Source organism: Atheta coriaria, unplaced genomic scaffold, assembly GCF_025399875.1.
Source record: "Atheta coriaria isolate IRGN ID8LTWV9N9 unplaced genomic scaffold, Caltech_Dcor_3.1 hic_scaffold_10_pilon, whole genome shotgun sequence".
NCBI lineage: Eukaryota > Metazoa > Arthropoda > Insecta > Coleoptera > Staphylinidae > Dalotia > Dalotia coriaria.
In genome coordinates this window covers 2228597-2253824 of record NW_027045452.1, presented here as the reverse complement: position 1 = coordinate 2253824, position 25228 = coordinate 2228597, and the positions used below count along the sequence as shown (strand labels likewise).

The 25228-nt window shown below is 43.0% G+C and overlaps 1 protein-coding gene across 1 annotated transcript; it reads right to left on the bottom strand.

Moving 5' to 3' along the window:
• LOC135800256 (RNA-binding protein MEX3B) lies at positions 1-25228 on the bottom strand. Its single transcript, XM_065313425.1, has 2 exons — positions 24403-25228; positions 1-4861 (listed from the first exon to the last, which is right to left on the bottom strand). The coding sequence occupies exons 1-2, from the start codon at positions 24662-24664 to the stop codon at positions 3825-3827; spliced, it is 1299 nt and encodes a 432-aa protein (XP_065169497.1). The 5' UTR covers positions 24665-25228; the 3' UTR covers positions 1-3824.

The window sequence follows — 25228 nt, the reverse complement described above, 5'->3', positions numbered from 1 at the left end:
TTGTAATCAAGAAATTTATTATTAAATATATATCATATATGACAATATTTGGTAGCAATTAAATTTATCATATTAATAATAAAAAAATCTTAAAAATATTCTGGCTAGTTGGGGGTATCTGTAAACTTCCGATCCCATCTTTGCTCTCATAGTTTAACCTCTGAACAGAATTTCAAACTTCTTATTCGGTTACAATCAAAATTAAATTTGCTCTAAAATTCCGCGAGAGTGATTCGGAGCGTTCGGGGGGCGGCGAGTGAGTTCAGCGTCGTAGTCTTTAGCACACGTTTTCATTTAGTTTATTAGGTTTAGGTGCCCCGCAAGACATCCCACACGGATCCATATAGTCTTTCATAATAAATTCACAACACAATCAAAACTAGTAATTAATAAAGATCCGCGATGTCCTGCGAGTTTAATTAAATTCAGCACATAGAAAAAAATGGACTGACGCAAAAACTCACATACCACCCACCTTCACCCCATCATCATCTCGCAAATGATCCGATGGCGATCAAATAAATTCAATCAAAAATATATTAAATATTAACTCTAGTGATATAAGCGTCGTGTCTCGACTGATGAATGAAATTTTCACACTTTGCTACTAAAATTAAATAAAACACACCTGTACAACAGAATTTCAAACTCAAAAAAAAAAATCATCTGCTTGCTGCTAATGTGCAATGCAAAAATTATCATCATCAAATCGTTTTCTCGAATATTTTACCAAATATAAATATATCATATAATAATAAATCCAAAAATCTATCCAATTGAAACATATATCCAAAATAAAAATAATAATAATAATAATAATAAAAAAAACAGTCACGCTGCACACAATCGAGAGGATGATTTCGTTTGTTTTTCTTCTTTCTTTTTCAATAATAATAATAGTGTAATATAATAATAATATTAATAAGGGTATTCATCAAATATAAACTTTGTGGACATGTGTACTTGTACTAACATTCATAATATTAAATATATCTTCACAAAAATATGTAAAAAAATAAAATAATAATAGATAATAATAATAATAAATGGTATTAATAGCTATAAAACAACAACTTATATACAATCATAATGTGTCTGTTTAGGTTAGGTTTCTGTTTTAATCTTTTCTTTTTTCCCCCGCTCTATTGTACGTATTTCCGAAACGAATTCGTGTGTAAATGCGCCGATATGAATGAAACCCGATGACAAGATGGCGTACGTCGAGTGTGGTTATGTTATGTATCTATATATGATCAAGAGTGACCTCGCTCCTCGAGCCACAGAGATTGTCGAACGTAGTCCGAGAGTGTTCGGATTCCAATACGTTTTTCCACTGGGATCTGGGGCCGCGCAAAGCTACGACTAATTTAATTATAATTATAGGGTTGCGTCTTGCCACAAAACGATGTTGTCTCATTTGTTTTACTCAGGTGTGTGTTTTGGTTGCGCAACGCTCGCGATCGCGCCCGCCACAATTCGCGCCACGTGCGCGCATGCGCAGTAGCTACACGAGTCCGCGGTATTTATTATCATTCATCATTCATAAACAATTTATTCACGTGTTTTTGCTTGTGTGTGAGTTGTGTGTTTTGTATTAGTTTATTATACTCGCCACACACGTTTTGCAGCGCGAACTGACTTTATCCGTCGTCTTTCACTATAAAATACTCTTTAACTTATCGGCTATATAAGAAATATATGTTTATCACACATCACAATGACACATAATAACAGAACAATAGTAACAATCGTTATTTGTGAGTTATTTTCGATTCAACTAACAATTAAGGGATATGTATGTCGTTTATTAGGAGTGCGAAACATCGTGTAGCTTTTTTAGTTGTTCTCAATCAACCGGCGTGCGTTTGAATTGTGCGGCGGACGCGACCAGTGTGGCAGTTCGGATCACAGCCAGGCCCCTGTTTTCGTCACCCAGTTTCTGAATAATCCTAGTTAACGTTTTTCGTCTCGTGTCTGGTATGATTTTTTTTTTGTTTGTATTCAGCGCGTGTTCAAATTTCACCTTTCATTAGCATATTTAAATCCTTAAGCAAAGTTGTTACATTCTAAGATTACATATAATCGAAGACGCGAAACATTCAAAATAGCGCACGAATATTGATGTTCTTCATCTGTCTGTTTTGCAAGAGTTGCAAGAGGAGGATGGTGGCGGAAAAAACAGCCGAAAACCGAAAAATGTCCCGCGACACTTTTCCATCTCCCAAACGCTCCCCGTCTGCTTCCGTTTGCTTCTCGTACGATAGATATTAGATATATTTTTTTACAATAATATATTAGTTAAACTTCAATTGTTATATTAATATTTAGCTTAGTAGAATATAATAATAATAGTTAATTTATTTCATATTATACTTCATTTTTCTTCTTAAACAATATTGAGAATTGCTGAATCAGACTTGTAATTATTTCCATATTTTTGTGTTTTCATATTTTATTACTTTTATCTTTCATTCACCGCACAGCATATGCTTTCTTCCTGCTTGCTTACGTTTTTTTTTTAGTGTGTGTGAGTGTTTACACTTGTGTGACGTACGAGTCACTCGCGTTTTTTGTGTTTACTTTGTGTTTTTTTCTTGCTTCGTATTCGTTCGTGTGGTGGCAAATCACATGGCGAAAAAATAAAAAAATATACGTTTTCCATTTTCATCACCCACCGCAAAATATCGTCGCTTAGTCGCATACTCTGCGTAATCATCAAAATAATAATTATATCATAATATTAATAAAAAATAACGATAAACACTTAGTAATAAATACCTCTAATATACGTTCTGTTTTTTTTTTGCTGTCTGTATGCAACGGCATAATATAAACATCTCTCTATTGATTTGCATTTTGTAAATTCAAATGTGGCTTGTCTTTTCTTGTCTTATATTTGCTTATGTCGAGCGCCCGAAGGAACAAACGTTAAAAGTAAATTTAAAAAAAAAAATTAAAACAAAAACTAAAAGTATTGCGTGTATGTATACGTGTGTGTGTAGAATCTTCTTTTTTTTACAACAACAATCTTCTGAGATAAGAGAGCACTGGTTTAAATGCGCGCGCGCCACGAGTGCGCTTTGATTAATTCTTCCGTCGTTTCTGGCTTTAATATAAAAATTATCAAATTCTTCTAATTATCATTATGTAAACAAACAAAAAATATATAATATAGTTATACCGACATTATTTGATTTTTTCCATTTTCTTTTCAATAAAAACTCTCTAATACTATAAAAATGTGTGATCATACAATACATAAGAAAATATCAAATGTTCATCTTCATCTCCCCAGAGTTGCGCCAGCAAGCAGCACTCTTGTGGGCGTACTGCCGCTGCTCTTCAAGAATGAGTTGTTTATAAGTTCGTGTTTTGTGTGTATGCATGTGTGTGTGTGTGTGGGTCACTGGCAATATAAATGACTGAGTTCCCGGGCGGTGCCCGGCGCCTCCACCGCGTGCAAAATCCGAATCGCAATCGAAATGATCCAGTCCGCACCGTTTTAATATCTAGTTACAAATATAGATATCAACAAACCATAAATAAACAAATAACAAAAAATAATTAAATATTCAAATATATTATACGTTTCAATACTTTTTTCATAAAGTTTCGTTGTGTGGATCGTGCGACGCTGGATGATTTCGATTAAAGTTTGGATTTTCAGCCGCCCGGAAAATATGTGTATGTACGTGTGTGTGTATGGGCGCATTTAATGTGGTGATAGCACTAATAATGAATTACGTGTATAGAGGATTTCTTGAACGAGATCGATCTGGTGGTTGGAGTCGCGCGCGGTCGCTCAACAGTCGATTTGATGCAATTTAAGGATTCGGCGAATAGATGCGGATCGCCTGCAGCGCGGGCAGCGAACAGAACGGGCACTGCGCCTCGCTGCCTTCGCACACGCGGTTGGCGCACTCCATGCAGAAGAAGTTGTGGCCGCACGGCACAAGCGCGTGCGTGACTTTACCCTCGCTGCAGACCAAACACTTTGCTGAGCTGAGTAGTGAATCAGCGGGACTGGTGCTGTTCGCCGGCGATGGGCGCGACGGCACCGATGAAGCGGCGGCGGCCGGATTGGGATACGACCAGATGCTGCTCAGTGCTGTGGAGGAGTCAAAGCTGGGCGAATCGCCAAGCCCTTCATCGCGCTCATTCGAGCTCCAAATCGCGCCGAGATCACCACGTCCGCCCGAGCTCGAAGACGACGATGAGCACGAGCCGGAGCTGGAGAAGGCGCCCGTGCTGCCAGTGGATGAAGTCATGTTGGGAAACGCATCCGCCTGCGGTTCCATGTAGTTAAACAACGAATTGAAGCCGTTCTTGTACAGATTGCTGAGAATCTCGCTGGCGTCATCAATGTTGCCGCCGAGCGAGTTGATGCCGTTGCCGTTGATGGAGGCGCCATTACCGGTGCGCATCGCAATGTGCGCTTCGATTTCGCGGCGCGCCGTGTCGACGCTTTCGGGAAGGCCGGTCACCTCAAAGACGGGCTCCTTGTCGCGGCTGGGTGTCACAATGTACGTGTGCGTTTGATGCTGGATACGCTTGATAGTGGCGCCCTTAGGCCCGACCACCAGCCCAACGACGCGGTACGGCACGCGCACTTGGATGGTGATATGGCCGGGAATGTTGGCCGGCGGGCCGGGCGGGGTGCTCGTGCCCGAGCCGAGGCCGGCGAGGTTGTTTTTGCGCGACGCGCGAATCTGCGAGAAGTGCTCGGCGGCAGAGAGGATCTCACGTTTTGCCTTGGCGACGTCCTCCTTGCGCCCCGTCACAACAAACACGGGCTCCTCGCCGCGAACGGGCGTCTTGATGTACGTGTTTGTCTTTGCGCGCAGCGCCTTGATCTTGCATCCTGAAACAAAACGGAAATTTCGGTCAAGAAACACAATAATCATCCACCAACTTATTTCTACAACTAGTCTAAGCTGGAGAAGCTGGTGAAGTAGCAAATGCATTAAGCGTGCATATCGGTGTGTGTTTCGAACCGCCCTTCAACCTGTGCGCGGCAGGTCATCGCGGCATTCACCTTGTGTGCGGGCGCTGACTGCGTGCGAATTCTCATCCGGACAACCTTCGCACATAGGCACTCTTTTTTTTCCTCGCCCCAATCATGCTGAATCCAAAACAAACGACGAAAAATAAAAAAACGTTACCAGGAATTGGATTGTTAACCACTCCACTCGTCAAACCCGAAATTTCAATCATCATTCGACGTTTCAGTTTCCCACTGTTCCCAGCATCCATAACCCATGGACAAAACGAGCATTAAGCGCCATTATGATCGCGGCATTGCGCTCGGAGACATTGCATTATCAAGTGCGCTCGCATTTACGTTATTACAATAACCTTGGTGCGCGACGGCTTCGCGGTGGCTCGGTTCTCAAGAATCGGAGAGAGAATCGACCCGACAGCACACAACCCAGACCGAGACCAAGCCCCGATGCGGCCGCGCAAGCGAAGAGAATAGCGCGAGCGAGGCGCAAACACACGACGCCGCTGAGACGAACCTACCGACCGACCAGCGCGACCAGAAAGCAGGTAAGGTCGGGATTTATTATAGACCACTCTTCATACTCACACCGCGCGGTTCCACTCACGGCTCTTCTGTTCTCGCGAGACGGTATGTACACTGCTGGTTCTATAGACGACGACGACGACCAAGAGACCAAGAGGACAGGTTTCATTTGTACACCATTCGTACTACAATTCACCATGGTTTTTGTCCTTTGTGCTGCGTTTTATTTGGTTTTCGGTATGCAAAAAAGCGCGCACAGAAAAATACGCACATTTTCAAGGTTGTAAAATGTGAAAAGGCCGCTTTTATGTTTCTCATCTTCAACCTCACACATCCCATATTTTTAGTGCACTATTAGACCAATTTAAATAAAATGATTAAACATTCGAATCCTCAGAGAAGACATCAAAATAGAGAAGAATAAAAAAAAACCGACAGATTTTATTCTTAGACATAGGCATGTCTTTATCGCCGCTCATGATCGTACTCACGGCGGAGGTCAACGCCAAACTCCGGGAGAGTCCACGTCTATATTTAAGACGACATCGTCGTCATAGCCAGCATTGCGCACACTTCTAAATAGGCACATTCTTCGGCGCGTCTCACTCATCTTCTCCTTCAGCAGCGTCCGATGCAAATTAATGCCAATGCGCGCGCGCTTGCTTGCATAAATCGCAGGTGGATTTATAACTTCATTCACTTTCCTTCGCCAAAGTGATTTATTTTACAATCCAATCTAGAATATGAAAATTACTAGTGTCACATCACCACACAGCGAGTGTGTGTCTAGACTAGTCTGTGAATTGCATATTTACTAAACCCAGTGCGCTGCTGCTGCTGTACAGGACGCGCTCGATTTCCTGATCGCGACGATCCAGCCTAGTCCATTAACTATTAACGCGCGGCGCATGCATGGGAAGCGTAATTGTAATTGTTAATTACAAGCGATGTGCATCGTCGTCGTTTCTGTGACCCGCAATGCAACGAGCTCAACGTGCTTCCTGACATCATCGACATAGGCGTGTAGACAAATTAATTAACTCGTAATATAAATATAAACAGATGAAAATAAATAAAATATATTTGTATTGTTGGATGAAGCTGGTTGTGATTTAAAGATGCGACGCTCCAATTACAATCCTATAGCCACTGTGAGCAATGATTTATCTTGAAATAGGAATAGACATAGAGATAGTCAACGTTCCCATTTCACTCAGGTTCTAATGACTTTTGCGTAGGCCGGCTGCGCACATTTCCTTTTCGTTTGTTTACGTGCATTCAAATGTATAAATACCCGCAGTATTATTATAGAAATTAGACATTCACATTTCATCCAAAGACATCATACGTACACACACGGTTGGTTAATGCAATGATGATTGTATTCGAAATATTTTTCCAAGCGCGTCGCTTTGCATTGCAGACAAGTTGGACGTGGGATGTGGTCACTCGATAATTAAATCTCCAATGGTCCACTACATCTCCATCTCAATGCTAACACCCCGACCACTCCATCGTCTCGCGGCGTTGAAGAAACAAAAGCCCCGACGACGCAAACAAACCAAAGTGAAGCAAAGCAATCAAAAACCCAACGAGCACAACACGAAAGAGCAACACGCGCGCGCGCTCGATGCCACCTTTTGCTCAAAGTGTTCACTTCCACCAAACACCTACACCGACTTCACCTCACCTATAAACATGCATTTTACATTTCGGTTAGTTAAAAGCCTATAAAACCCAAGACTTAATTAAAACAATACAGTCATTCACCGGGCGAAACTTCTGAACAATTTTTTTTGTTGAGTTCTTAAACGCTTTTTTTTTTATTTTTTTAAATTATATTTTTGTTTTTGTATGCATGACTTCTGATTGGAAACGCCAGTCAACTAATGACATACATCAAAATATAATAGTGGTAGCTGGTTGCGAATGGAATATCGATACGATGAAAATTGCCAATTGACAACAGAGTAGAAGGAAATTGAAAACGAGACTAGTAGGAATAGGCAAGGAAAGAGACCCAAACGAAACTGGAACTTGCGGGGAATGCACCCGGCGACGCGCGTCCGTACGCCTTGGAAATGTCAACGAGCTGGCCGCGCTCCAGGCTGCGGCATCGTCGCCGCAGCACAATAAAAACGAAAAACACTAGCGCCGCACCGCAGCGTGGCGTACCAAATAAAAGTACATGCCTAGTCGAAATAGTTGCGACCAAGTGTGAGTGTGAGTAGTTGTCATAGAGTCACCAGAGTCTCGGGAGCGTCTTCGCCGGCGTCTCGAAATATCCGCGCGGCGGGTAAATGCCACCACGTAATAATAGACACACACCGCGAGCGCGAGGCGCGCGCGCGCTTGCTAAGTGTTTTTATACGACTGTTTGACTACCCACTGGCTTGCAGCACAGCTAGACACGACGTTTAATTTTAAACCTACTAATTTATTTAGACTAGGTGTTAGTACAATTTCATACTCAACATCAATTAGAATTTTTGATCAAGTTATACATTTATTACACGTATAATTGGCGCTGTGCCGAAAAAAAAGTGTGAAAATTCGATTATGTTGATACTTATTAGTGCGTAATGCAATTTGTGTATTTGTTTACTTCCCAGCGAGTTATTGCAGTGTCGCAGTGCCAACATGGGAAACGGATGCGCTTCCAGCCAACCGTCCGGCGGGCGGGCGTCCTATGAATCGATAATTGAACGCGAACCCGGCAGCAGCGCACAACGGCGGCGACATTTAATTCATTTAGCATTTGCAACGCGCCCGATCATAGGAAAAACGCGCAGCCATATCTTGGTGTGGTGGCACTTTTGAAATTTATTTCGACTAATGGCTCCTGCCTCTGCGCGGCGACGTGTGTGCGCGCACACGATGAAAATAGAGCCCGGAAGCTTGCACAAATTGCTACACTGCGACAGCACAGAGAGACACACACAGTTAGTGACTCAAATATTCGTGTCATCTTCAAAAGGTAGACGAACGCACAGCCATTACGCCTTTCGTTTGTCGAAAATAGAAAATTTAGTGCACCGAAACATTTTTCAAGTTCCAATGTTTATCGTAGTCGCAATGAGCATTATGAAATCCGGATTAATTTATTATGTTCGATTTCAATTTAAATGTTACAAGGTAGCCTTGATTATTATTTATCAACTGCACAGCCAAAATTTACGCACCGTTGTGAAATGTGTACAAAACTCACCTAATAACATTTAAATCAAATCAAGTCAAGTTTATATAACAATTACGACTGCTAGAGAGCGAAACGCGCTCAAGTGGCACTCACTGGATTTCAATATTTCAATAAGTCAAGTTTACCTACTGATGAAATTGCAATTTGTAGTACGCGTACAACGGATTTCAAAATACCTAATTGATTGGTATGTTACTAATGTGAGCAAAGTTTACTCTCGATGTCAAAATCAATTTGCTTGCAATTATTCAGTTACTTTAACAATTTCCGGTGTCACATGCACACTTTGATTACTCTTTTTCTTCTCTAATTTGACTCGTGTCGTAACAAGTGTCCTCTGTACAAACAACCAATTACAAATCAAGAAATAATATTCAATATCCATCCGGTGATTATCTAGCCAATTGTGAGACATTGAGTTTTCAATAAAATTAGAATCAAAATTTATTTTATGATTATTAAAATATAAAAAAGTGTCGCGCATTGGTCTCGCGAGTCAAGGTTAGGTCCGCGTAAAAAATATCCACTCAAATAAATAAATAGATTCGAATGTTGTCGCCTACGACTTTTTCGCATTCAAACATTTTATGCGTACCCAAATAGACGCGTAAACATTTAATGATATATTAAGTTATAAGCGCGCGCTGCGCGTATAAAAATGTCCGCCGGCAGAAAATCGCCAAGAACATGTTTTTAGTTCACTTGTTCAGTGTTATATCGAACGCTGTGTCGCTATGTCGACGAACCGGCGCATCGTGTATGCCCAACTTAGTAAACCAGTACACATGCAAGAAGCCACCAGGAGCAGTCCGTAATCGCTGCAGGAGAAGGAAAAGGACATTGCTACAAATTGCTGCGGCCGGCTTGTTGGTGTTCGCGCGTGTGAGTGTGTGTACGCTGCTGGGTGAAACGCATATAACGATTTTCTCGAATTTTCCGCATCGCACACTTATACAAACAGGGCGCGCCCGACACGGGCACACCGAGGTCGTTGTCCCTTCCTCGCGCTTTCCTCGTTTAGCCTGCTCTCTGGCGGCACGCCGAACGCGTCCATCCCCTCAGTCCCGGTGAACGCCTGAACCGCATTTTCCACCACTACCCTCGGCCATACAATCCAACGAGTTGGGTTGCTATCTAATATCTGCAGTGTGCGTAACGTACACCTCTCCCTTCTGGTCTAATCATTGGTGGTTAAACATTGGCGCGCAATGTTTATAAATTTGAATCAAAATTTGAAATAATTTTGGTATCCTCCAGACCAGAGCTAGTCGTTAGCATGGGAGTAGAGTCAGGTTAGCAGGACGTCGCCGGTGCAGCAGTCTGCAGCGTCAACCCCCACTCCACTGTTTGCCTCCATCCCTGATCCCGGCTGCGCCGCGCCAGGACAATGGCAATGACTCGTATTGAACTGCCGGGGTCGACGGGGCGCAGAGACCTCGATAGCGGTCACGGGTATACGCGTAGTACTACGAAGAAAGCCGGATGGTGGCGGCGCGGGGCTTGCAGCATCCGCGCACCAAACTCACGCACCAACAACAGAAACCTCCTCCTCCCTTCCTCTCTCTTGCCTCCAGCGCCGGCGATGATGCTGCTGCTGCTCCTATCGCTGCACCGGCAAAAGCGGTGCGTCACGTGACTGTCTGCAGCGGCCCCCCACCGCCGCCGCCGGCTCTGGCACACACCGCGACTGCAACGGCGGCGGTCGCCCGGGCAACGCCGCCCCAGACGAGAGAACGTAAATTTTATTACTGCATTTCCTCCCCGTTTATAATCATAACATTCTATGTAGCACCACACCACCTACACCTCTCCCCGACACGCCGCCTAATCAAATACAATCTAGGATTCTAGGACAACACGACAAATTTTGATACTTCCGCAAACTCACACGACGCGAACATTCGCAAGTTCCCCAAAGCGACTTTATTAATATGCGCTTCTGTGCACGGCACATTCATATCAATTTCGTGTGCACTCACGATGAGTTCCTCCGAGTGTCGGAATGGAAACGGGGCTGACATTATTCCCCTCTCCTGTATATTAATATCGTTTACGTCTTGAAACTGCCTGCGGTTTGGTTGGCGTGAATATTAGCATAATTTCATGCACGACTAAGATCATATATCCCGGAAGTCATATTCTCAACACCTTTATAAAGCATACCCCCGGTTTGGCGAAGAAATCTAACACTACCCTTTCTTTGAGAGCAAGCAATTGAAGTCCTCATAACGAAAAAAAAAACGAAAAGTGATGAAAGTAATTTTTGAAAAATGCTACCGATATCCGTCCCTAAGCGCGGTAAATCGATTAGGAGAGGAAATTTGAAATGTGAAACCGACCCCTAGTTTCTTTATTTCTCAAGGCCCCGGGAGACACTTAAATTACAAAATTACTACCATCGGCGACCCTCAAACAGCTCCTTCAAAAAGTAGGCATTTCCTGACTGAAAATAACACTTGAAATCACACACATACACACATACACATAAAATATTCGTTTCCTAGGCCAGTATTTTAAACAGACTCGTTGATAGTTTGAAATAACATGTGCACACACAAAAAAGCGCCAATCATTCAATTCCGGGCGGCCTTTTATATACGGCATAGCGCGCAACGTTTTCGCATTTGCATATAAACGTACCCTGCGTTTACGCAAACGCATTTCACGTCCCGAGAATGGATCGGGCACGCGCCCTCGTTAGCCTGCACGAGCTCACTCCGCGGCGGGCACCCTTTGATTACGCGTGAATTTTTAATGAAGTTCGTTATTTCGCGCAGCGCGCACGGATTGAAATGCGAAAGCGGAAAGAGGAATGCGTGTCAAAATACAATTTTCATACATAAACAAAAAGCTTTGAGCAAGATAACCACCGTCTTCTGACGGGATAAAGATTTATCCAAGACTTCACATTATCACCACCCACACAAAAATTATTAAACTCATCAATTCACTTATCAATTATACGCAAAAGTGCTGATTCAGGAATGTGACAAATTAATGATAAGTGAAGCGATATTCAGATAGCCACTACTCAGAAAGCAATCATGTCATGATCAAATATTTTCAATAAAAAGAAGATCAAATCATCAAAATCAACAAACTTTCGTCAGATAAATTATTTCTGATTCTTCTCTTTGTCCGCGTCCAGAGCGAGGTGCTCAGACTCCATACCTCAGAAATTATTAACTTTATGATATTTAAAAAGGTGTACTGTTGCAGAAACAAGCAAAGAAGGTACCACAATATATAAGCCTCCGACGCAGGCTGTGCGAATTAAAAATATCGACTGGTATCGTATCGGCCACTGCATGTCGGTAAGTAACCACCGCGTAGGCCAAAGGTATGCGCGAACATTAAAAATTCCCGGAATCGCAATAATAAATAAGCAAACGCGACCTCGTCCCGCAGTTCATTTAAACAACGAACGTGCGTGCGTTACCATGGCGATGCATCGAGAGACCACCCCGCGATTGAAACAAAAACATATTTGCACATTACCTTGAAATCCAAGCCTTGCATTTTTTTAAACTATGTATGTATATTAAATAAGAGTAAGGCACCATTCACCACCACCACCAGCGCAGAAATGGAAAAAGTGCGTACGCTCACCTGAAACAAACAAAAATAACACACAATTAGTTTTTTCGCCTTCCATTTAGGGCATCAAGTTGTGGAATAAATTAAAAACATCGTGTAACATTAACAAGATTCATAAGTATTCAGTGAGGATACCTTATTAACATGCCTCGCGCTCAAAGCTAAAGGCAATAAAAAGCAACGCAGCAGCGTTTTTTATATTTTATTTTTATCAAAGTGTTTGTTCATGTTCTACGCATCGCACACGTCGTCGTCGCGAGTTTACAACAAACGAACGCGGCAACTTCCGGAGATAGTACGATATTCATATTCATAGTTAATAGAAAAGAAATTATTCAGCCGGTGAAACAATGCCAGGCGAACACGAACTTGACGTAAAACTTTGATGATTATCATAGCGATAAGTTAGTTTTATTTCTACAATAATTAGAACAATTTTAAAACATTCATTTAACTTGAGCTTTGTTTCCTTCAAGAAAATAAAAGAAAAACGAAGACTTGATTAAGAGACCTTGTTGATGTGATAGTTATATGATTCATCGGTCGCAAACCGACAATAAACGACAATAAAAACACACCGAGACGAGCACTTTCAGGGTTCGCGACATTTTCAATGTTTTCACTTGCAAGCTCTCTTCGTGCACACACATATTCACTCATACACGCATGATGTGCACTTGTGCATACCACCAAGCGACTCCTCGGAAAGCGTTTAATGTTACATTTCGACGAATCGACAATAAAATAAAAGCCAACTTGAGATCGCGCAACCAACTGGGAATGCAAGTGCGACACATTATTATTATTTTTATTATTCCCCACGACGTGTCTCGCGCGCGCATCCTCCTCAGATTTTATTTTTCCAGCCCAGCGTGGGACAATCGTTTTTATGACATGTGCTGTGGCGGCACATATCGCGGCCGCTGTCAACACGTGCACTGCTCATTCAGCAAACCCAACCGGCGAAAACACCGATGCGCTTATTATGACAAACGTCATATCTTTTGGATTTTCGATTTTCGCCTCGCTTTCAATGTCGCCGACGTCGTTTCGCGGCGCGCCATAAATTTGAATACGCAAAACAATTCAAAGCTCAACCTTGTACTCAGCGTCTTTTATTATATTAAAACTTTATTTTATTGTAAGAGATGTGCGTAGAGATACAAGAGACACAATGGATATGTTTCTAGGTCCTTTTTTCTAGGCTGTGCGAGCGCCGCACTTCGTTGTGGAATTATTTTTACATTTCCGTATCGCAAGTGCCAAAAGTGCCAAGATTACACGGCGCGGGATTCTTGGCATGCTTATTAAAATCAATTTGCGCCACACCGCAGCGCACCATTCGCGCCTAAACTGCCGGAATTAATATCGGGCAATAAATTAATATTTGTCACAATACGTTTAGTAAGATGCAAGTTGATAGAAAACCAGCAGGTTGTGTTTGTTTTCGTTCATATTGTTCCCGACATTGCAGCGATTTTTTCCCATCGCGTCGGGGAAGCCTCTTTGTTCGCAAAAACGGCATTCCAGCATCTGCAGCAGCAGCGTGCGATGTGCGCCGCGAAACGGTCCCCGATCGAATATGTGCGCAATGTGCGCTCTCGGTGCGCTCGCGATGTCTCGGTGCCTCGGCTGTTCTCTCTCCATCCTGCCGGGGACCTTGAGACGGACCTAGTTCAACATCCGCGCGCCTCGACCTGCCAGCCAGCCAGCCAGCCAGCATGACCAACATGCCACCACACACACTCACCGAAAACTCAAGCGGAGCAGCGCGCAGACTCCTCGTACTTACGTATTCTTCGGGGCCAGTTTCACTCATTTCACTTTCATTCAATCACCGCTTTTATCCACACACATCATTATTACCGCACGCTCTTCTTCGTGAGCGCGCGAGCGCGCCGAGAAGATGGACTACAGGTTCTCGCGCACCTACTTAATACTCACGGCGGCGGAGAAAAACAAAATCGAAAACAAACCGTGACCTTACACAACGCGCAAGCCACAGAGCGGCGAACCAAAGCTGTACCGAAACGCCCACCAGCCTCAAAGTGAATCTCGCTGATCAGCTCGAAACCTAGCTAAATACGCGCAGCCTATTGGACTTTCGGTAATATCAATCAATTGCTTACTAAGGACTTGTGCGTTAGAAGGCAGGTAGAATATAACGGTGTCGGCGGGCGAGATTTCTTGCCAACATTATTATCTTATCTTCTGAGAACATTTTTGACAACTTCGCATTACCCAAGAAACCAGGTAGTGTAAGGCATAGACTAGGTTATTCTTCACAGAATTCCAACACAAAAACGCGTTGCAGGTAAAATCTTTGTATGGGTCTTCAACTTGTTAAAAATCAAAAAAAGTGCATCAAAGGCGGCAACAATGCAAGTCTCAGCTAAATCACGTAAATCTCGTGCAAACATTTCATCAAGCACTAAACATCACAATATTACGAAATTATTTATTATCGTCCAGCACGTATGAAAAACATCCAGTAAATAAGTCCATTTTAAAGCATATCGATTGGTTGAGTAAATATTAGATTTGTAATTATCGCAAACGTAACGTGCGATGTAGTAATTGGCAGAACCACAACGCGAGAAGCAACAGAGAGTAAAAGGCAGTTAGTGCTTCAGAGGATGCAAGCGCCTCTCATAGAAGCAAAAACATGAATCGAGTCCGATACGTTTCCAAATTGCGTTAATACCCGTCGGCTCGCACTCGCGATGGTACTAATGAACTGGTCAATAACAGTCTAACTAACTGCCAACTGTGATAACTAGGTGTTAGTTACCAGCAGCAGCAGCAGCGCAGAAGCGAGCGGTGTCGGTCGTGTCCTAAATATCACAATTTACAAGAAATGTGTAACATCGCACATGCAGCAGTTGCATCAATGTCCAATACAAGACTAGAAACACGTCGAGAACTAGAGAATTTGCCGTGTCTTCCATGGCGGGTGTGTGTGTGTTTATATAATTTATATTTTTCGTAAACCTTGTAGAGCACATCTATGTCAGAGATTTCGTCAAGTGAAGCAACTCTCCTCCGAGCAGCAGAGCATCGTGCACAGTGTGCCTCAAAACATAATGTAATCCGAAAGAGTAAATATTTGGCTGGTTGGTCGTCGTCGCTGTGGTATTACTACTACTACCTTCGCCACATCTCGCGACCACGCGGTGAAAACACGAAACGCAAAGCGTCAAGGCGCTGGAAAATGTCTGAATGCATGCACTACCGAAATGCAAACACCACCACCAGTACCTACCAGTGTAGCGCGCGGCTTTAAACACTCGCATTTATTTAGGCTAAAGTACACAATGCCGCGGCATGCGCATATGATTTCGAAAAACGCTCGCCACCCTACTTTATTTGGAGAAAATTCAATTTGGCCACAATCTCAAATATCCAAAAAAAGTTAATTTTGCCGAATATAAATTTAATGTCTGGCCCAAAATAAATCAATTTTATATTAAATTTTATTCTCAAAATTAAGAAAAAGAAGCAGAAAAAAATTGGAAACAAAAACTCAACAGTTGCCGACTTTTCAGAATTATAATGATGCACCGCCGTCCGGCCGACATTCAGCAACACACATACACACATGACGAATTCTAGACCGTTCCAGAACCGCCGAGAGCAGCTGGCCGGAAGAATGCCATGTGGATGGTTGGCGTTTCGTTACCAACCACCACCACCAACACAGGCATTAAGTTAACGCGCTTGCACCTACATACACACACACACACACACTACACCACAAGTAGGCTAACTACACACACACATACATACACACGTTTGCACAACGCATGTAGGAAAAAATTCTTAAGCACTCGTCGTCGGTTGGCAGTCGGTCTGGATAACAGCTGCCGTTTTGGCGGTATGTTACCCTCCACTTCAGAGGGCAACATTATAAAACCACCATGCGCACCGTTTTCACTCGCACAACAGACAGATAATGATGATGATGATGCGTTGAAGAGACAACTTCGCAAAATACGACCACAAGTGCACCGCACCCACCAACAGCATGTTTTTGATTATATACCCACAAAAAGAGCACAATTTAGTTACGCAGACCCATTTAAGTAATAGACACCTTGTCCTAATAGCCAAGTTAAAAAAAAAGTCGGTTATTACCAACGACCACTGAAAGACGCCGCCGTTGACGCTGAATGCTAATTTTTTTAACGTTGGTTAATCCACGCATACACCACGTGTAAATTTAAATGTTTTTAAATTCAAGGGTTTCGATACAACACACTCATTCATACTTGGAAGAGTCCAACCAGTGACCACGCAAAATATCAAACGCGCTGTTACATAATTTCGTGCTTATAATAATTAATGAGCGAAAGTCGGCGCGATCTGCATGCAGACAAACATTTGCCAATACGGTAGACTGCCAGCCACGCCGTAAATATCAACAAGAACAACAATCGGCAATTGGTGCATTATCACATTTTATCAACTGTTGAGTCATGCTCGTGTTTTAGGCATAGTAGGCAGACGCAGAAGGTAATTAAAAAGCGGCCAAATTAAAAATTAATCGCCTAGTTTAGCAAACGTAGAGAGAAAGAGATAAAAAGAGCTTGGTACACATTGTATATTATTGCACACGTAATTTTGTGCCATTTCATTGCTGGAAACCAAGTGGGTGGCAGCATTATTAAAACAATACCGCGCAAAAGTTATCAATTTCCTTTACACAATCAAGAAATTATTTATAGGAGAGAAATTAGACCTCAGATGCATCACGTTGTGCATAGCGCGCACAAAAAAAATCCAACTCACATGTTGCTAGATATTTTTTCCTATACGCGCACTAGTTATATTTATGACGAGTCTGTGTGTGGAAATCTGTGCGGTGGGCAATTAACGAGTGCAGCGTGCTCGTTTTACATGTGCTGGTGCATCACAGAGGAGCCTAGGCGACGAGACAACATTGGCTCTGTACGGTTTCTGGTGTCGCGGTGTCGTCGCGCAGAGAGGTTTTTATTTTCGTCCACGTTTTCATCTTCATCTGCGCGACGCAAGTTGCTGAAGTCGTCGTGTTGAGGCTTATCTATGCGCATAAGAATGCGCCAACCGACCAAGAGAGTAGTGTGTGTGGTGTCGGTGTCGCGCTCTGCTTTATAAATGTCTTTAAAAATGATACACGTGTAGCGCACACATAAAATTAAATATGTTGAAGTCAGCAGCAGGAGTGCACCGGCAGACAGATAAAGTCGACAATGTCGACAAATAAAAACTACGGTGATTATTCAATGCGTAATCTTGCATCTTCAATCTTCAATCTTGATTTTTAAAACGTTGCACAAGCTGTGCTGCTGTTGCATGCAAGAGATAAACTTGCAGTTGATGCAAATTGTGATTTTTTTTTTATTATTATTGAAAAATGCATTGATTGTAAACGTCAACTTGTCAACGTCCACCACACATTCAGAGCTGCATTGAAATTAAACAAAAAACGCGCTGCTGTACAAATAAAAAATATATGCAGATATATACATTTATCGAAATGATAAACGAGCCGGAATGAATGAATTTCGCCGGTGGGAACTTTTTCAGCAGCAGCTTTGCGTGCTGCTGCTGCTGCAACTTGTCGTCCGTTGTTTGCATGAATGTGTCATGACAGGCGGGCGGGCAGGAGTCGCACACAACACACAAACTCCACAAAACGGCAACAGCACACAAACTTCGCATCGAAGGCGCGCATCATCACAAAAACGCTCATCGTACGTCGTCGTTGTCGTTGTCGACTTGTCGAGGACGCGCGCCGGAAGTTCAAGGCGCATCCATTCAACGCAAACAAACATTTCCAACATTCAGCTCAGCGCGCGTCAAACGCAAAGAGAAACGTGAAATTCATAACCAGATACCATCACAAACCCCCACAAAACAAAATCCAACACGATTCGAAACAATCGTCAAGCAAAAACAGAAAAAAAATTAATAAAACTTTCGAGTAATGAGCATGTAAACTTGAGAATATACCGCAGCTGCACGTAAAATTAAAGAATTCGGATTTAATACAAAAAAAAAGTTTTGTAAACAAACGAGAGAAAAAAATCCAGTTTCGTAGGCAAACAAACCGTCTTTATGCTGGTTTTGACTTCTCTTTAAAAGCGATATTACATAAATGACGCGAAGAGCTCGCTCGGTGTCTGCATTTATGTAATATCTTCACAAATGTCCCCGAAAAAAAGACATCTCTGTTTGTTTAGCCAGCGCATGTTTGCTTACTGCATTCGGCGCGATAAAATATGGGTTAATTTTGAAATCGTCGAAAAATTCAACACGTTCTTGAAGCTCTCTTATACCACATACAGCATAACCCACATTGTTGTGTTGTGTTACTGGTTAATTTTTGTGCAACTACTTGATGACATTTAAGAAAAAATGGTAGCACCAGCCGCACACACCTATTCTACTACCTAAAAGTTTGACCAATTTGTAATTATTCCAAATGTCAATGTGTCTTAAGCACGATTATCTTATACAACCTCTCCAAGTAAGTGTTTTTTAGTCAACTTAAGTCGAACGTGTAAACAATGTCCATTATTTCGATGGCATTACTTTGTCTGATGAATGATAATGTCTTCCGTTCATGTCCGGTGTGTGTGTGTGTGTGTGTGTGTGTGAACAGCTTTCAATGTTTAATCCACACTTTTTCCACGCGAGTCAACTTTATTACCGACACTTAATAGTTAATACACATAAACGCCACACGGCATATGCAGCAGGAAGAGAAGAAGCGCGTCGTCTCGCCGGCGAGACCGAGACCCACTGTCCAATGCGGTAGCAGACAGAGTAAAATCTTCACCTAGTCATTCATCTCATAGGTATACACTTGGAGATACCCAGCAGTGCGTTTGGATTGGGATTAATCGACGTCTGTTTGAGCCGTTACGTCGTCTGGATGCACCGCTTTATTTTACTTTTTCAACCACGTTGAGGTACTTCCTGGCTGCACAGCGCATGCATATCATTCGCAAAGCAATTACATCGCATTTTGAAGCACCGTTGCATCAAATCAAAATTTATTACTATTACCTACCTCTCAGTGTCGAAAAAAACTAACGCAAGAAGTGAACTTTAACATTCTTCGCACATGTTACATGTGTATATATCGTGTGTAATTATGTAAGTTTTGGTCGGTGAGGCCACCGCACGAGATTTTTAAATATCAGTAGAATTTAAGGTGACACCGTTTGGTGTCGCCGAATGTAGGACAATTATATTACGCGCGGCCTCAACATCTCAACAAGTTAGAAGAGATTATTGACAAAATGTAAATATGTTATTGTGTGCTGGGTTGTGACTAAGCCCGATACGCCTTGCTCTCGTTTCAATCGGTGGAAAAATGTAAATAGCACTGCAAACAGCAACAACAAAAGGGAAAGTTACAATTAATGTTTCAATTTTCAATATGCCTGTGCCAATGGACTCGGCCAGCAGAATAAAATGCAAATCGCAGTATTGTCGCCGAATGTCTTTCTGCTGAAACAATTTGGTCGCTTTTGCTAGACAGCTTTCGTTAAATACGTTCGGTGGCCGGGAACCACACTTATTTACGATCTCACAATTTCTTATCTCCGACAGGCCTCACCTCCACCTTTGTCTCGCATCGCTTCTGCGCTTACCGCCGCTTATATGCGGGAGGTAGCCGCAGCCGCCACGTACTTAGTTACTACCTGACTAGCCTGACGCTTTTTACATCGCTCACCTCTCCGAAACGCGGGGCGGCCGAGACCGCGCAGCAAACCAGCCGGCGTCTGATTATGTCTGTTGTCCGTCTGGTCGGCAATTTTTTGCTCGCATTTCCCCGCAAGTTAATTTAGGAATTTTGCGCGGCAATAATTTACATCTTTAAGGATGCCCAATCGACCGACGAAATTGGTGTAACAAAAGACGCAGCCGCTCTGCGAGCAACAAAACAAAACAACATCTTGCATGCACCTTCCTTCATGGACCGCATTCGCAGACCATGAGAATCGGAGACGCAGAGACGAAACTCGACCACAAATATACCACACATACACCAGCTCAGCGCGTGCAAGCAGCGCGGTCAGTGGCGACCGGCCCCCAGGCGCATTTTACTTCTATATTATAATAAATATATAGAGAATACCCATATATTTAGCACACGGCACAACGGGTTCACTGGAATAGAAGAAAGATGGCACACTGCACTGCGCGCGCGGTGCATCGACACGAAAAACAAAGCGGTTTTCGGGTTCATCAGCATCGGGGCGAGGAGATGCCTCATCGGGCTTCGCAAAACACGCCGCCGTGGGGACCGCCCAGAATCTTTTAAAAGTTTCCTACAAACCATCAGCAGCGACAAAGATGCACCAAACCGACAAACAATCTCATTTTGGTTCTGCGCGCTTGTGTATGTGTGCTGTATACCCAATATCCAAACCCCAGCGCAGAGCCTAGGATGTTTTGCTCGCTTTTTCGCGAGATGCTTGCAGCTTTATCATCGCGACTCATCGAAAACCTATAAACTATAAAATAACAATCGCGGGCATTCAGATTAAACGCGCGCGCCGAATGTCGAACAAAAGTCGAAGCAGGTGAAAACCAACGCCAGCAAGCAGCCAACAACAAAACACAACAAGAAGAAAACCAAGAAGAAGCAGCAGAAAAAAAAAGGGTACCACCGTGGACCCCCATTGTATGGCTTTTTATATCATCGCTCCTCATAGAGACCAGCGCGCACATTCATTTCGTGATGAGAACCAACCATAAAATAACTTTTAAAGAACCAGTTTAAAAGCATCACACATCCTCCGCTAGTTCACTAACTGCATTACATTTGTAAGCTCAACTTTACATTCACAAGCCGGCGGGATGCGTCGTCCCGTGTTTGCCTGTTTAAACAGTGTGTCCATCATCAATCGAATCATTTCGACCTATTGAAAATTTAGACTTCCACAGTTACCAACCCATGGAGAAACAGACAGCCAGACATAGCTCCAGTCAGACATTCCGCTCTTGTTGAAGCTTTGTTTTCCTGCGCGATGTCTGCATACTGGCGCGTTCCATACTCCACCAAGCATGGCAATAGGCCTTGAAAAGCTCACTTTTAAGTTCATTCTCGATGGCGAGAAGCGAATGCCGACACACTCGGCAGTGAAGCACGAACTCATAGAGCATGGTGGTACTCATTGTGCGCGCGTAGTGTACTAGTAGGCAAGGTCAAGGAAACTGTTACGCTATGTTCACATCGCGCGCGCGTCTTCTTCGTCATCGTCTAGCGTCATCATCACATGGTGGCCAGAACCAGGGGGCCAGGCATCCAGGCGTGCGAATCAAATTTACATCGTTTGCAAACACTACAATGCGTTTCGTTTCAAGCCGGCAGCGAAAGTGATAATCATACCAAACTCACATACGCGCCTAAACACTTGGTATTCACGAAATAAACAATGAAAACATTGACTTTTACGCACCGCAGCTCCATCCTCGTAGTAAACCGAGTGATTAATTCACTTCCACACACAAAAACTAAAAACAAAAAACTTAAAATTTACTTAATCTATTAATGAATTCATCAAGTATAACGCGTTAATTTGCTAAATACTCGCATGGCCTTGCCTTCAGTCAGTCATTCGTTTGAATGTCGCCCGCTGGCGCGCTAATAAATTGAGCAAGCGTGCGCGCAAAGAGCCTCGAGCACTGGGGCTTCGGATGCGAATATTAATTAGGCGATGAAGAAACGCCAGGCGAAAAAACGAAGGCAAGCGATAACCAAATTGCCTGCTCATCAGATAGATGCCCTCAAAACGAAACGAAATCGAAACTGATGCAGATCGAATTGAGCAATCCGCACCATAAAAAGCGATATTAAGAAGAAGCGAAAGGAGTCAGAGAGAAAAAAAAGACACTAGTGTTAATTTCGAGAGCGATAACTTTTAAACTTTATCGCTTTAATGGAAATTACTAAATAATCAAATAAATAACGTTCAGAAATAACTTCATAACGACTTGCGTGCGCAGTTGAGCGACCCTCATTCATAAAAATTCATCAGGTACCCCAACTTTATTTATATACACCTTTTATACACATCTCTCTCAAGTATGTATTAATTTCCCTGACCACTAATCTCGCCTCCTGCCAGCAGCGTGTTCTTCACTATCGTGCGTGCAGCTTAAAACTTTTCTTTGACTACACACACACACACACACATCGCGTCCCCCATTGAATATCCGCATACTGAGTCACTCGCCTAGACCAAAACACCAACAACTTACCAACGTGCATGTTGGTAGGCTTGTTTTGTTATTGCTTTGATCCAGTCGAGTGTGTGTATATGTGTGTGTGAGTGTAGCGCCAGGACGAGGGCTTAATTTCGTCGGTTGACAACGCCTTTTTGGCAGTTACAAACGCTGAAAAGCCGAAACGTTGAAAAGGGAATCCCCCTTTTCTTCATCGCGAGCCGTGAGCGTGAGCGCAGCGCGCTAAGCTCGTAAAACACGAGATTACATTACGAGAACAATGCACTTTCCGAATGCGAACGACCAAACTACAAGAACGTAAAGCGAAGAAGAAGAAAAAAAGGACCAAGGTGGGCTATAGATAAAAACGGTTGGCACGGGAATAACAAATCCTCCGACGAAGACATCCACACAGAGCACGTGCCACATCTTAATCTTGAATTACGAATTAATCATCAATCAATAAAAATGAAATTTTCGCCAAAAAAAAAAAGAGAAGAAAGTTTCTAGTGATACAATGTCGCATAGATGATTATTGTTATTCCTCATTTACGTGTGTTTTCGTAGCCCCAGAGGCCCCGAGGAGAAGGTGCACACCACCGCGAATTGTAAGTGTAAGGAGCGCATATAGCCTTGAACTCACGCTAGTAGTGCAAGCCGAGTTTTTTGCTCCTTTCCACGCGCGCGCGCGTACAAACCGAACCAACAAACACACACACACACACAGAGAGCATCGATGCACGTTTTGCATTTATAATTTTGCGCGCATTTTTGCCGACTATGATGATGTTGTTGATGATGATGCACCGAAACTATTATCGAAATGATTGCGCCTCACATTTCTCTCCAACCGACTCGCGCGCGCGCGCTCAAAACCGGTGCCATCCTATAAATAACCCTACAACAAGTAAAACATTTTTTCCTCTTCACAAACTCCACTACGACGACTTCAAACTAAAACAATAGCAGCGTGTACCTACAACCGATTGGCAATGAAATAAACGCAACAAAAGCGTGATAAATATGTCGTAACGTTCGTAGTAATGCACGCATATAATGGCCGCATAATAATAATCATCATAAAGGCAAATAATTCACGGACAGTAAACTCTACAATAATTACTTCGCAATAATTACGAGCGCGCTGTGTGTATTGTTATTGTCGTAGAATTCGTAGACAAGCGCAAATTAACTTTTTAAATTATCTTTTTGCGCTTCCGAACTCCGCAGCGGACATTCAACCATTTGTTTTTATGCGAAAAATAAAAATAACAACATCTTTAATAATAATAAATAATTTACAAATTTCGCAAAGTTATGCCATTGTTGCGCACATCCTGCGGATGATTGATATCAAATGTCCTTTACATGCACTTAGTTCGCACATTACACACCATTCGCCGGTGCAATTCACGCAAAACTCACACACAACCACACACCGCATACGAGATCAAATAACGAACGCAAATATCAAATGTACCCGCGTCTCGTCCTGTGCCGTCTCTATTATGTTACACGCACAACCAGCCAGCTAGGATAATAAGTGTCGGTGAGAAAAAAAACCTGGAAATTGTTTTTCCTATGTCATTCACTCCAACGATTTCGTTAAATGAAAAATTCTAATTTCGAATAATTAATTATTATTACTAAGGGCGCCTGGAACGATACAAAATGCATTTGCATTACGCGTTCGTAATTGCAATCAATAATGAGTTATTATAAGCAACCTTGCCGATGATGGACATATTGCAATTGTTTTAATGCAAGCCAATAACAAACAAAACAAGTGTGATCACGTCGTATTTTCGATGTGATTCGACTGCACTTGATTAAAATACAAAAACGTTTTCTTATCACTCACCTTGTCTGCCGACGATCTCAGCCACATGCTCAGAGCTGGGCACCGGCACGCATTCGGTCATGTTCTGCGACTTCTTGGAGCGGACCTCGTCGAGGCCGAGGTTGGTGAGCGGATTGACGAAGTTCCCCAGCGGGTCGGTGGGACTCTCCGGTTCGGTGACGTTCGCGAGCGGGTCGTTTAAGCCCATCATCGTCAGCTCGAGGGCGAGCTGGAGCGCGCGGTCGTCGCCGATGACCATGTCGGTGAACGTGCTGCCAGGCATGCTGCGATGAACTGCAACGTGCTTCTTTTTCAACGCGTCGGTGCGACGTTCAGCTGTTTGTGGAATCGGCGCGGCGCGGCACACTGCGATGGCTAGGTTAGAGTTAGAAAAATTGTTTGATTTTACGTTTTTGTCAATTGTCACACACGCGCACGAGGTGCCCGGAATACTCGAAGGAGATGCACACAACAACTGTCCGCGATACGTGATTATCCTGCCTGCTTCTCGACACTCCGGTGCGCACACGGCTGCTTTTTCATTCAATGATTGCGTATTCTCCAATGCGGTGGTTTTTTTTTTCACGCTCGGATGTTTGATGTACTTTTATGCGTATTATAATGTGGTTTATAAATACATAAAAACGACGTTTAAGTATTAAAAACGGTTCACTGGTACAAAAATATATTATAAATATTTGCTTCTTCTTCTAATCGTAAGTATTTTAATATATCTTATAAGGGTTACTAAGTGTTTATTGTGTAGTGGTTGCAAAGCAGATGCGCTCAGCCTGCCCGCCTGTATCTGACTGAATTTCGGCGTGCGTGAACGCCGCCGGTATGCCAT